The sequence below is a fragment of the Cucumis melo genome, chromosome 9 (genome assembly GCF_025177605.1).
Source record: "Cucumis melo cultivar AY chromosome 9, USDA_Cmelo_AY_1.0, whole genome shotgun sequence".
Classification (NCBI taxonomy): Eukaryota; Viridiplantae; Streptophyta; class Magnoliopsida; order Cucurbitales; family Cucurbitaceae; genus Cucumis; species Cucumis melo.
The window spans coordinates 15,467,531-15,482,590 of record NC_066865.1 but is presented as its reverse complement, the minus strand read 5'-3'; the positions used below and the strand labels follow the sequence as shown (position 1 = coordinate 15,482,590).

General features: G+C 35.0%; 1 protein-coding gene across 4 annotated transcripts; it reads left to right on the top strand.

The window, feature by feature from the left end:
* Window positions 1–4,281: 4,281 nt before the first annotated feature.
* On the top strand, window positions 4,282–14,539 carry LOC103501399 (SUPPRESSOR OF ABI3-5). Of its 4 annotated transcripts, none has more exons than XM_051090260.1 (16): window positions 4,283–4,451; window positions 4,920–5,059; window positions 5,275–5,315; window positions 5,561–6,314; window positions 6,402–6,473; window positions 6,567–6,659; window positions 6,745–6,824; window positions 7,070–7,220; window positions 8,164–8,251; window positions 8,329–8,420; window positions 9,872–9,940; window positions 10,606–10,785; window positions 11,158–11,350; window positions 12,124–13,083; window positions 13,395–13,564; window positions 14,161–14,539. In XM_051090260.1, the coding sequence occupies exons 2-16, from the start codon at window positions 5,012–5,014 to the stop codon at window positions 14,338–14,340; spliced, it is 3,171 nt and encodes a 1,056-aa protein (XP_050946217.1). In that variant the 5' UTR covers window positions 4,283–4,451; window positions 4,920–5,011; the 3' UTR covers window positions 14,341–14,539. The 4 variants fall into 4 exon arrangements, with proteins under 4 accessions (XP_050946218.1, XP_050946217.1, XP_050946215.1 ...); XM_051090258.1 differs by having other exon boundaries at window positions 13,380–13,564; XM_051090259.1 differs by having other exon boundaries at window positions 4,771–5,059; window positions 13,380–13,564.
* The last annotated feature ends 521 nt before the right edge of the window (window positions 14,540–15,060 follow it).

The following is a 15,060-nucleotide window of genomic DNA, read 5'->3' as shown; positions in this document are numbered from 1 at the left end:
TCATTGTTGTACCCAAAACGTTTTTTACAACATGTTTTAGAAAAACTTTTTTTAGAACAGAAAAGAAAAAACTACAATGATTCTCCATCATAAAGCCCTACCCAACGCTCAAAATAACCCTACCCATCCCATCAAACCGAAGAAGCAATACAACATTTGAAGGGGAGTAAGTGTTTTCTAATAAGAAACAACCAACAAAGTGATAAAATACATATGCCACAAAAAACAAACCAGCCTATACAAAATAAAAAGAAGCCCCTCTACATGAAGGAGACCTCCAAACTTGTACAATGAAAGAAGAAGAGCAAGAAAGCACTTTGTTTTAAAACCTATTCATTTCTCTTCAAACAAATCCACAAAAAAGGAGGCAGCGACGGTATTTGAAAATCACAATCTCAATCTCAACATCATAACCACAATCTCAATCAGAATAATAATAAAAACATAAAAGACGAAGTGGTGAAAACTAAGACTTACAAAGGGTAGCAGCAACGTTGAGGGAGAGGAGATGCAACGTTCGAACCGAAATGGTAGCAGCGACGTTGAGGGAGAAGAGACGTGACATTCGAACCGAAACGGTAGCAGTGGCGTAGAGGGAGAGGAGATGCAGCGTTCGAACCGAAACGGTAGCAGTGGCGTTGAGGGAGAGGAGACGCGACGTTCAAACCAAAACGGTAGCAGCGATCGGCGACATTCGAAGACGGAGAAGTTAAGGGTAGCAACAGCGACTGACGACGTTAGGGAGGAGATGGGAATAAAAGGGATTTTGTGTTTGAAGAAGGAAAGGGGATGAAGGGTTTTTGTGTGAGATGGTGGAGGGTTTTGGTCTCTTTTATTTCTTTTTTATTTTAAAATAAGTTTTATTTTAATAAATTTGAATTAAAAATATTTAATTAATCTTTTAATGTCTTTACATATTATGACAACAAATAACTCTCATGTATTTGGAAAATCCGAAAATATCATTTTTCTTTTCTCGTCAAAACGCGCCTTTTGACATTTGATGACATTTATTTCTTCCCTCCTTTCAATTTGGGATGAAATCAATTGTCATAATAGGTAGTGTTTTTTGTAGTGTACACTCCTAACTTTTCATTAACTAATTAGTTTAGATTATTTATTACGATTTTCTTTTAAAATCATTTCTTATAATGTTGGTTTTATTAAATGGAGTATTAAAGTAGATGTATGAATGATTTTTTTTAAAAAAAGATAAATATGCAAGTCTAATTTATTTAATTTATGAAAGTTTAAGGGTTTAGTTTGATAAAATTATAAGTTTTGCATACAAATTTCTCTAAATGGAATATAATGGAAGGAGTAAATTGATACACTTTTAAAAATTCAGGGTTTAATTGTATATAATTATTAGTTATGAACTTGAAATTTTTTTATATAAATTGATATAATAATAAGTGAATGCCAGTAGAAAATATCTCTTTTTTACTTTGTAGAATTAATTATCGGGAAATTGCATCATATGATAAAAACATTTAGGAAAAAATAGCCCATATAATTTTTTTTATATTGAAAATATGACAAGTAATTAAATATATTAGAGGGTTATCCGTTTCTAAATTTGTTACTTTTACCATTTGAAAATGTAGTGACATGGACCCTATTATCATAAAAAAAATTCTATTTTTGCAAACGCCCCCTTAATTATTTTTACTTATTAAAAATTTAATTATTTTTATTTTCTAAAATAAAGTTTAATATAAAATACATTACATAAGAGATGTGGAAGATGAAATTGAAATGTCAAAAGAAAATTTAGTTATATTTTGAATGTTTTGAATATTCATGGGACAATAAATTATTTTAAAGTAATTTTGGAAGAATAAAGAGGGTAAAACAAATATGGTATAGTATATGTATTAACCTAAAAAGGATTTTATTGAAATGCGTTTGTGAAATTTAAATAGACTAATAAAGACACTTGCATAACATCTATAACGCGCAACTTTAAATTATAGCAGTAAATATTGCATGTATATATTTAGGTTGGGTTAAATTTAAAGGTACAAAATTAAAAATGTAATAGAATTATATGTACATGAAAAAAAGTTATAATATTTAGATTAAAATATAAAAATTTAAATGTAAGATTTGAATATATCAAAAATGGATTTCTTTATAAACAATATCTTTTTGTATAATTCGAAGGTAACTTATTGTCCCTTGTGGGATAGAACTTTTGTTGTTTTCATTTAAATTTCTCTACATAGTGCAACATGAAGTTATTCACGAGAGAACACATTTTTTAAAAAGATATATTACAACATTAGAAATTGTTTATCCTTGTGCTTTGTTAATTGTCATTGCAAAACATAAATAAATTGGGAATTGTTTTCTCTTGAATTTGAATGGATATCCATTGTCATTTGGTGAGCTTAATGGTATTTGTAGGAAAAAAACATGTTTTCCGATATGATTACCTATTGCTATTTCAGCACGTATAATATTTATACTAAATGATCGACATACCAATCTTGTCCCATTACACAATCCATTAGATGAATCCAAATTTCTCAATAACAACGTTGGTAGAAGAAAATCAAGAAAACATTTTTATATAATATAAAAAAATGTTACAAAAACGTTTCAATTTTCAACTTTTTAAATTTGTATTGTTAATTAGAATTATTAAGATATTGAATTTGTAACTAATTTCTAAAATATAAATGAAAAATAATTTGGATTTCAACTCTTCACATTCTATATTTTAATTCCACTAAATTTAGGTATAATTAATTAAAAAAATAGTGGTAAATAAAAAACCATTTGCATTCAACTTTTCATATTGTGCATATTTTAATTCCACTAAATTAGAATTAATTCAATAAATAGGGGAAGAGAATGTCTCTTTTATAATTATATTATAACAAAATATTAAAATAAAGTTAAAAATAAAATTAAAAGGTGATTTGGAACCTAGAACAATGGACGTTAGGGATTTTATACATACTATAGATAGAATACGAGGAAGAAAACAAAATTTGAATAATAAAACTGCATCTAATTAAATTCTTCATTAATGCCAAACAAACTATAATGGAAAAAGTACACTAATATAAAATTAGAGAAAATTATTCCATTTAACATAAGTTTTATCACTTGGGGAATAATGTTAACTCAAAATTAAAACACACAAATACACAAAAGTAAACAAAAATAATTGCCATGCCATCGCTAGTTTTAGGAATTAGAACAATAACGAAACAAGCATTAGAAAAATATAAGAAAATTACTGGAGATGACAACAACAGTTGAACATATTTACAAATTATAGTAAAATTTTATATTCTATCAACAATATATATTGATAGATAATGATAGACATCTATCAATGTCTACACTGTCTATTAATGCATTGATAGATGTATATTAATATCTATCAGTATTAATCATTGATAGAATCTGAAATTTTGCTATATTTTGTAAATATCTTTTATTGTTTTTGTCATTTACAATAATTTAAAACCTAGTTTCACAATCATCAACCCAAAGTTGCTTGTCGTCAACTCTTTTGAACGCTTAAATAGAGTTCGCCAAAACTACTGCATATTTCATACAAAAACAAACTACAGAAATGTTATGAAAGCGAATCCAAAAGGAGTAGAATCTGAAGTCAAATATCTATAAATGTTTTGCATCCTTTTAGGTCTTCAAACATGAAGAGGGCGTGATCGAAACTCCTTGAGCCTCCTTTGGTCACTCGATTTTTGTCCGTTCCGTTTCAAAAAATGTGAAGGAAGGTGTTTTTCTCGACTTTGTCAAATGTCCTTTCAGTCCCAAAATCTTTGGGATCACACACCTTTGAACATCCCATTCAGTTGGTATTTCTATTCGCGAGGAACTTACGAGTTATTGCATTTTGGAGGTGTTTGTTATCCTCCTCTATTGTGACTATTCTTCCCTTATCTTCTTCTATAGAACCTAGCTTTTCAAGCATTTTTGCTCATTGGGTTCATTGCCAAAGGAGGCACCACACAAATCACAAAAGTAGATTCCTTGTGCGGACCAACCGATTGCCCTTTATCGCCCATGAAAAGAAAAGGCCCTTGGGGGAAGCTCAGAGCTCACTTTTCCCTTTGATTTGGTTGTTCTTAAAACTCATAGATAATTTGAAAAATGTTTTAACAATAAGAATTGTGGTCTCTCAGATGGGCCCGAGAGTTGGGTCCACATGTTATTGTTGAGAGCCCAGCCCAGCCCAGCCCATTTCATCGGTCATCGTCAGAAAGAATCGCATCAACAATTTTATTTCCTTGTGAATCTACGCATGAGGCGACACTAAGGCAAAGCTTGAAGCTTTATTCCGACTCTGTCACAAGAAACCCTAAAACAAGGAACGAGAAGAAGCAGAAGAAGCAGATGAACCAGACGAACACAAAGTGAGATACCTTCAATTTCCTCGATCGTATCGAAATCAATCCACCAACACCACCGTATGTCCCTCGAATTTCCCCCCTCTTTGCCATTTTCAATCTTGTTCGGAACTTTGTATGTTTTTGTGTCCTTTCTTTGATAGATATGCATGGAATTAACGTCGTTTTGTCCTTGTTTCTTCGATTATTATTTTCTTTTTCTTTTTGTGAATGTTTCTTCTTTTTCTGTTTGTTTTTCCGTTTACCATGTTGGTCTCTTTCAAACCTGATGTTCAATGGGTTGGTGTGGTTTGGGATTGAGTATGTGGCAACTGAGTTCTGTAGTTGCTGCGTGAAAACTATGGTTTCTAATGTCAAGGTCCGCTTTTTCTTTGTTAAGGGAATCGGAAGATTGATGTTTCTGAATTCTGGGAAGGATTATATTTATGAGGATTCCAATTTAGATTCGAGGCCAAGGTCTATTCATGGGACTTGTTAAGTGTTGGTTCGTCATGGCATAACTATGTCTGTTTGGTGCGTATATTACAGGAAAGGTTTACAAACATTGTGCTCCTCAATCTTTTGATCGAGCATCCAGAGACTTTGCAGGGTGTATTCGTGACTCGTTTTTTCCTGCGAAAATGGATCCTGGGCGCTATGGTCTTCAACAAGGATGGGATAATAACAGCGTAATTGTGGTTTCCTCCTTAATAATCACCTATATGGATGATAATTCCCGAAATTATTAGGGCTATGTGAATGTCCATTTCTTTTCCGGCATCTCATCTTTAAAGAAAAAAATGAGAGAAAGACATGGGGCATTGAGGATGTGGACTGGATTTGCCTAACCTCGTAAGATCATTGACTATTTGTGCTGACATAGCTTATTCTCTTGAATCCACAGGCTTTGGAGGGTTATGGTAGTATTCACGAGCCAAACTTCCGGTGAGTACTAACTCTTGAACATCATTGCAAAGAACATGCTAGCAAGTTTGGAAAAACTATATATTATAATATCTAAATTGCATTGACATATTTCAAATGCTTTGTGAAGTGATATTATATATTTATTTATCTTTTAATACTGCTGTTCCTAGGATCGTCTTCATGTTAGGTTATTTTGTCAAAGTTTAGCTTGTACCATCTGTTATATATGTTTCTTCCATCCCATTTCTCTATCATTTTTGCAGGGTTGGTGGAGCATATGATGAGCGGAGGTTTTTAGATGAACGATACACACGAGATAACAGTTACCCAAGAGATGCCTTTCACCCTGATAATAGGGAAGACTATCCACCACCAGCACCTTCAGCCTCTGGCATTTGGTCTCAGTCGAGGAGGAGGAGTTATGAAGATGAATACCCTATCGACAGGGGATCAAGACGATATGAAAAACCGTATAATGAGTCATACCATGATTTGGACGCTTTTAACGAACATGAGATTGATACATACCAGGATTTTGATAGGTTTCGTGATGATTATCGCGGTCTAAGTAATGTCCATGATCATGGAATTGACCGGCTAGATCGGTTTGGGAGTCGTGAGCGTGATGATTATTCATATGATGATTATGACTACAAGTCTAATGTGGCTCATCAAAAGAGAGATGACAGTTATGAAAGGGACTATGACTATGGGCGGTATCGTTATGATTCTGATTATGATAGAGGTAGTAGAAGAGAGGGTACTTGGAGGAGGCGGGAGTCACGTGATCGGGAACGTGACAAGAGATGTTCTAGTTGGGATAGGGATCCAAGTCCACACAGAAGGCATGATAGGTCTAAGTCTCGTGGGCGTGATGGTCGTTCTAGATCAAGGTCTCCTCGAGGTCGAAGTCATGGACGAAATTATCGAGAGGATAGTTATGAAGATAATCGACATGAAAGGTCTGAGAGGCGAAGAGATCGGGAAGAGAAACGAGAGCGTGAACATTATTCAGTGGTAGTTTTTCTTGTTCAAAGTTTTTTCTTTACCCATTATCTTTGAGAGAATAAAACTAAGTGATATTTAACATATTTATTGATGCAGGCTCCATCTGCGACTGTAGTTGTGAAGGGTCTTTCCCAAAAGACAACTGAAGAAGATCTCTACCAAATCCTTGTAATATTAAGCTTGATATTTTATTTGAAGTGCTTGTGCCTCACGTTGTAGATATGAACTTTATAAGATTTGTATTATGTTCTTCTATCATAGGCTGAATGGGGACCCCTTCGTCATGTGCGTGTGATCAAAGAGCGCAATTCTGGCATTTCACGGGGTTTTGCATTTATTGATTTTCCTTCAGTGGTACATATAAATTTTCAGACTCTGTATTGGTTAATTATATCATATTTTTGTGGTAGGCATGTATAAGTTATTATTGATGAAATAGGGAGCAGCACAGACAATGATGGACAAGATTGGTGATGATGGTTTAGTTGTAGATGGCAGGAAGCTTTTCTTTGAGTACAGGTTTGTTCATTTGTCTGCATAATTAAGATATATCACTCAATTTGATAGGTCTACCATTTCTCTAATTGTGTATAGGTTTCTTTTCTGTTTCTATTTTTTACTTGGAGTTTGAGAAAAGCTGGGATCATGAGAAATAGTCTCTGTATTTTATTCAATCAACAATACTTTTGTGCAAGTACGAGGCAATTCCATGGTTTAATTTTTCCTGCAAGCTTATTTTGGTTTTCATCTATTATGTACTACAGTAGTAAGCCAACGGGGGGTGCAGGAGGATCTTTTGCTGCAGAAAATACTACAAGATCAGGCCATTTTAGCAAGAACATGACAATGCCATCGGATTGGATGTGCACAATCTGTGGCTGTGTAAATTTTGCACGACGAACGTCTTGTTTTCAGGTTTTGACAACATTTTCTTCTATAATTCCTACTTTTGATAATTGGAATCTGTAGTTGTAGTCATAGAGATCCTCCAACTATGTTTCTGGTGCACGGGCTGTGTACTTGGCTGGAAAGGAATCATAGGATCTTTAGAGGGGTTGAAAGTTATGGAGATGAGCTTTGAGAGTTGGTTAGATTTAAGTCTTTTGTCTGGGTGTCCGTTGATTTTTGTAAGTACCAACTTGGTCTCATCCTTTTTGATTGGGCTATTTTCTTGTAATTTTTAAGGCTCCTTTCATCATTCATGGGTGGTGGTGTTGTGGCCTTGTACGTTTTTTCATAATTCTCAATGTAAGCTTGGTTTCTCACAAAAGCAAAAAACTACAACAATTTTTTTAAAATGTGGATACAACAGCTCAAGACAATGTAGAATTCCTTTCTATTGCAATTCTTTTTGTTCACTCATTGTTTTTTGTGGGCTTATGGTTTTTTATATGGCTATGTGTTCTTTCATTTTTTTTTTCATGAAAGTTGTGGTTTCTATTAAAGAACATTGGCCAAGATGTTGACTGAATATACTTGAACGTGAACTTTATAAATTACCTATGGGAAATGTAGGTTACTCTTTTATGGAAGTAAATGTTAAGGTTCTTGATATCAATATAGATAAAATAATAGTTATTTAGTATTTTGTGGTTCATACCTTATTTTTCTTGGTTTTCTGCTTTCTTGTTGCTGACACATTTTAATTTGTCCTATTGATTGTGTGACAATAATTAGAATCTTTTTCTTGTAGTTGGTGTATGTTATAGGTTTTATGTAGGGCAGTCGTGGGATAGATATTTATGTATGTGAAGCGTTTGGCTGAAATTAAAACCTTTTAAAATTTATTTACGGGTAATTGCACATCAATTCATTGGAGGTCATGGTTAATATCTAAAACCATCGTTGTTCTGTGCAGTGTAATGAGCCTCGAACTGATGACGCTCCACCGGCAGATATTAATATGTCTAATCAATCATCTTTAGGAAAAAAAGGTCAAGAGGCAGGTTAGTGTACATTCTGACATAAAGTCGTTTCTCTTTTCTTACCATGCGATGATGTTAACTGAATTCATTTTAACCAGGTCCAACTCATGTTTTGGTTGTTCGCGGATTGGATGAAAATGCGGATGAGGAAATGCTTCGCTACGAGTTCTCTAAACATGCTCCAATCAAGGTATGCTAATTTTAAATTTTAACTTCTAATAAATAATAAATTATGTTTTACATAGTATGGTTTGTGCCACCTTCTGGGTGTTGTGGGATGAGAGGAATAGGAGGTGGTCGAAAGAGAGAGTGGTGAAATTTGGTCTATTGTCCGTTTTCATGTTTCTCATCATCAGCCTTCAATTTCTAAGATTTTTTGTAATTACCCATTAGACCTGATTTTGTATGGTTGGACTCCCTTCTTGAAGAGCCTACCCTGTTTTTTGTGGGCTTGGTGTAGTCTTTCATTTTTTCTCAATGAAAGTTATTGTTTCTATAAAAAATGATTTTTTTTAAAAAATAATAATGTTTCTTTTTTCAATGAATAATCACCTAGCTGGGGTTGTACCAATTTTCAACTCGAACAATTGAATTGGGCCCATACCTCTTAATCCATTCCAATCAATAAACACACTTAACTTCATGACATTATGAACTGTAATCATGCAATGAAATTACACTTGGAAAAATGAAACAAAATCCTTAAAAGTGACCTTTCATTGCCTTTTCTATCCTTAATAACCCTATAAATCTCTTAATCTGATCCAACCTACGAACACCTGACTTTCCTGACATTATGTTTTTTTGTTAACTAGAGTAATGCAATAATATTTTCTTAGGAACCGAACCCATGAAAAGTAACATCTCTGTCTCTTTAACTTGCTATTGGAACGATGCGAACCCATGTAGAAGATATGAATTGCTTTTGTGGTTATGCTCTTTTGCTTCAAAGTGGAACCCTAAACCTTCATGTAGTAGATTTTTTCATCTTCTTTTGGATCTGAGTATTTGGGAATGATGAATGTATTCATTTTGGATCCTCCTTTCTTGGAGAGAAGTTTGTTGTTTGCTAGTTTGCTAGTTTGCTTTTATTGCATAATTATGAGTGTGTGGGTTGGTAAATTTTACAGCTTGCTTTGATCAAGTGGAAAAGATTTTTGTTATCCTCGTGGTAAGGGGAGCTTTTCTCCCTCTTTTTATACATATGTTGCACTTTTCAACATAATGTGTCTTCCAAAAATAAACTATTTACCTAACGTTTTTAGTTGGGCCCTGTTTGTGTTAGCTGCTTTATGTACTTCCAATTTAGTTGATAGTTTGCTTTTCATAATTATAATAACAATAATTTGATACTCTTTGGACTTTTGAGCATATGGTACTTTCTTTGAGAGTCCAAATGTTCAGTTTTAGATGTGCTCCCTTATTCTTCCTTGCGAGTGAATGGGCGTCATTTATAATTATCCTAGGTGGTGAATGTTGGGGCTCTTTGCTTTTGCTAGGGTATTTCTCATTCTGGCATGTTGGTGATGGTAGTCCCTTTGGCTTTGGTTCCCTCTACCTTTGTACTTCTTGCAATTTTTATGAGGTCTTGAGAACATATGTACTTCTCATTCCAACTCTTATTTTTTTAAATATGTGCAGGATCTTCGTTTGGTCAGAGACAAATTCACTCATGTTTCTAGAGGTTTTGCATTTGTTCATTTCCATTCGGTAAGCTTGCCTTTCTTCATTGGATGAGTGGTGCAAAATTTTTATTTTTGTTTTCTACAAAATGGATGATACAGCGGATAATACAGCTTTTGTATGCTTTTGTGATAAATGGTTCTAGTAATTAGCATGTTTGTTTATTTATTTTTAAACGAAGATCTAATCCTTTACCCAAAAGGCATATTGGGCCACAATTTGGCAAACCAGGTGCCAAACCTAAACCAGAACTAACTACGCAAGGTCCTATCAAGAGAAGAAAGCTGGGAGTATCACATAACTTATTGGACATATCAGCACAGATACACTTGTCAATATTTTTTGACACTCTTATTTGGAGCACATTTTTTGGAGCACATTTTAAAGCATTTTCTGGAGATTGGTTTATTTCTGCCAATGACATTTTTGTAGTCTAAAACGTGGTCACTTATTAAGGAAAATTATTAATGCCATAACCAAGTAGTGCTTTACAGTGTTTTTATCACTGGCTTTCTGATTATATAGCCATAGAGATAAATGGAACTGGGCCTTTATACTTGTTTAGTGGAGTCCCTCTCCTCACACACATAGAGAGCACATGTATGTGTGTTATCATAATTTTTTGCATGCATATTGTTAGAAAAAAACATTTTAGCATTCTTAAGACAACAGAAAAGCTCTATTTCTTGTAGGTGGAGGATGCTACAAAAGCTCTTGATGCCACAAATGGGACAACCCTTGAAAAGAATGGACAAATCTTGCGAGTAGCATATGCTAAGAGCATTCTTGGTCCAGGATCTGCACCGTCTGGATCTTCGCAGTCAAGCAGCCTCGCAGCTGCTGCAATTGAAGCTGCAACATTTGCTCAGCAGGTACTTTGGAGCTATTTTATTTTTCCCCTGAACCGTATGTATCTTTTAAACACGAGGGATTAGTAATTTACACATGCAATTAAGTAGGTATACACCCATGCAGATATGCATAATTCAGAACTAAGTATTGTTTGTATCGGTCTTGATGCTATAAATAGAAGACATTGGTCTAAATTTGGATCTAAATATCTTTTATATTTTATCAATGCGGGATGGGTTGATGTACGCAAAAGGTTTATCTGTTCTATTTCTGAGATGTCTGACATCTGTATTTTTAATAGATTTCTTCTGCAAGCATCCTACCTTATCCTAAAAACTGTCTATATTTCCTGTGGATAGTTGTGCTTAACTAGTCTCTTTTGTGTTTTCTAGTATGATGCTGTGGGATGGGCACCAAAGGAATACAACCCAGACGACAGACAAGCCAATGGTGGCCAGGAACAAGGAGGCAAGGGGGTGGCTGTTCAAAGTCATGGTTCTGCTCCACAATCCGGCTTTGTGTGGGATGAGGCATCGGGTTACTACTATGATGCTGCTTCTGGGTTCTACTACGATGGAAATACAGGTATCTATGGGTACTAATTTCTGTCTTTAATCTTATTGGCCTGTGGGTTAAACTTAAACATCCTCTTGGACCTATTATCTTTGTTGGTTGATGACAGTCGTGTTAGAAATAAAAATCCTCTTTTCCTTATAGAAGTAGATACTGAGATGATAGGACTTCAATTTGTTAGGATCTAGTTCAGCATAATAAAATGGTTATGTGTGACGATTGGATTTGGCCATGAGTAGTGAACTAGATTAGAGAGGTGAAGGTACTTAGGGAAGGGAGATCTGGAAGTTTAGCTTGAAAATCTATCCCTAGTGGGAAAGTTCCTGGAAATAAGGATCAAGTTCCAGTATATTTTTTCTTTTTTTGGAAGACTAGTGAAAAGCTAATGAGTAAATTAGGTTTATGAATACAAACAATCCATTATCACAAAGAGTAATCAACCAAAAAGATTCTGAACATAGGCACATAAACGACCAAATTGAACCAGAAGATATAGGCACATAATGGACAAAACTTGCAACAAACTTAAGTTGATACTAAGGTGCACAAACTCAAGAATATAATATTTAAACTAAGCTTGAAGCATCTAACATGATCAGAAGAACCTGTTCTGATTGAAGTGTTCTTTTGTATTCTACGAGAGTTCTTTATAATAACTAGCCACAAATCTGGAGATAAGTGTAAACTTCACCAATAAAGAGTTTTCCTTGCGCTCCTTTCTTGATGATTTATAACACATTACTAATTCTTAGTGTCAAAACTTGATTTTCTCATTCACTACACAGGCCTGTACTACGATGGTAACAGGGGCCTTTGGTATACATATGACCATCAAAAGCAGCAATACATCCCCTGCACTGATCAGAATGAAAGTTCTGCTTCTGGAAAAGAGAGCATGTTCCCTAAGACAGCAGAAGGGTCAAGTAATAAAAAAGTAGTTATTTCTGCTCCAGCAGCTACCATTACATCAGTTGAGAAAGCTGCCTCATTGCCAGATGCTGTTCAGGCTGCAGCAACAGCTGCGATAGCTGCCGAGAAGAGGGAGAAAGAAAAAGCCAAAGAGATAAAGCTTGCTTCAAAAAGTAGTATATTGGCTAATAAAAAGAAGATGAACAATGTTTTGACAATGTGGAAGCAACGAAGCCACGAAGGACAGGCAACCCGTGTAGCACTTGATGACAACCAAAATTTAGCATCAACCGAAGACAAGTCTTTCCCCGTTGGACAATCCATGAAGAATAAGCTAAAAGCGGAAGTTGCTCAAACCTCCAGGGAGGGTACTTCGTTCAATCTAGGAGCTGCTTCAAATGCTGCTCCAGAATTGCAGGTTAAGCCACGACCTGTGAGTAACAGCTCTGGGGGGACATTGATGGGTGTTATCAGAGGTTCTGGGAGGGGTATTGTGAAATCAGATAGTTTGTATTCAGCATCTTCCAGTGTGGTCTCTTCTTCAACTGTAATAGATGGTGGGCTCAATTCAACTCCGTCGTTGACTGCTGATACTGCCACTCCCTCAACTACAAGTTCGTTCAGAACAGATGCTTCTGCTTTGGGTTCTTACACACCTCCTGTAACTTCGGCAAGTGGGAAGAGACGGTTTTCTGAAATGCCACAATCTTCTGCTTCTGCAAGTAGGGAACAGCCTCAGACCACCTACAGAGATCGTGCTGCTGAAAGGAGGAGTTTATATGGTTCATCTACATTCATTGGTGATGATCGGTCCAACCTTGAGTTTGGGGATTTGAGTAAGTCCTTTTTACTTGTGTTTGTCTTGGATGCCACTCTATCATTTTGGATATTTAGTTTAGACATTCATCTTATGGTTTAAAATGATACAATATTCCTTGAAACCCAAATTATATTTGGAATCATTGCACTTGATACTTTCAGATTCATTTTCTTCATGATTAGCGCTGGGATCTGTCAGATTGTTGTTTGATGACTGAGTTTGTTATCTGGGTTGATGAGCCGATGCTTTATTCAGAATTTTCATATTGACATGTGAGATCTCCTCTTTGTTTATCATATGTGATTTTTCAAGATCGAGATATTTCAGTCAAAAAGGGTTCTCTGGATGCTATGCCTTTTCCTCCTGGCGTTGGTGGAGGACGTGTAAGTGGGGATGCAAATCTCAACACTTTTGAAGTGATCACAGCGGATAAAGCAATCGATGAAAATAATGTGGGCAACAGGATGCTCCGTAACATGGGGTGGCACGAAGGCTCGGTAATTTTTACTTTGTTCTTAAAGTTTATATGTTGTATGCCTTTGAGAGACCTAATCATTTTCCTTCCATCATGCTTTTTTTAAATCTTGCATGTTGGTGTTAGAGACGAACCGGACTCTTATATTGTCCACTTCCAACGTGCCTTTTCTTTCTGTCTTGCTTGTTGGTGTTGGTGACGAACTTTGATATTGTTCATTTTGGGCATAAGCGTTATTATTTTGCTTTGTAGTTTCACCTGCATCTTTCCGTTCATGTTCTATGTTATCTTCCAAACTCAAAATGATCGGGAATGATTGCATAAATTCCACCATTTTGGACTATGATTAAAAACAGAAGTGCGAGATTGTACATTACAAGTTGTTTGGTTCAGTACGTGTGTTAACCATTACACATCAGTTAATCATTATCCTTAGAGATCACATCTTTTATTCAACTTCTCTTCTGTGCTGACTGCTGATGGGGATTTAACTGATCCTCGCTGTTGCCTTTTTCGCTTATTTGGAACTGGCAATTGAATGTTTGTATTCACCATCACCATTCTGATGTAAGGATTGGTTTTTTTTTTTTTTTCTTCCTGGTAATATTTTGCATCCAGGGTCTAGGTAAGGATGGAAGCGGAATGACGGAGCCAGTTCAGGCACAAGCAATGGATAGCAGGGCGGGACTTGGGAGTCAGCAGAAGAAGATGGATCCAAGCCTTGAGATACAAGCTGGTGACAGCTATAAAACACTCATTCATAAGAAAGCACTTGCACGGTTTCGGGAAATGTCTTGAATTTGTTATGTAAGTGAAGTTGGTAGGCAACTCGAACTCAAACAAACGTAGAAAGCTTGCTTGAAATTTGAGCTCTTACCAATGTGTTAGGGTATAGAAACAAGTTTTGTTTCTGCAGCATTTGTTGGATGTGTAGATGGCCCCATTCATTTTCGAATTAGTTCTCATCTAAATGCAAAGTACTTATTTTCAGAGTGAACATCATGGTCAGGATTTTCTTATTATTTTTTAAAAGGAAAAGTCTCTGAGATTGTACATTATCATTTAGTCCTAATATCGACTATCCAAATTGATGATCTGTATGAAAATAGGTAAAATTAACTAACTCTGTTTTTGATGTCTTGTTACCATTGATTCACATTTGGTGGTATTTTGAACAACAAGCAAATGGTTCCTTTTTAACAAAATTAACAATTTAAATATGTTTCTTTCACTCCGTTTGTAAAAGCACAAATTTTGACTCGAAAGTTTCAGTTATAATTAACATTTTACTTATTTTATTGAGTCCCACATTAATTGGAACTCCTATTTAAAGTGTTCATATTAGCAAAACACGTCAACATAAAATAAAACGAAAAGTAGGTTCGTTTTTTATTTATTAAATGAATATGCTGTACGATGATTATTTGATACTATCAACATTACGAACTTTCATTGTGTTTTTATAAAAATAACACATATAGAAATGCTATTACATTAATATCAGAGACTCAAAAGTCA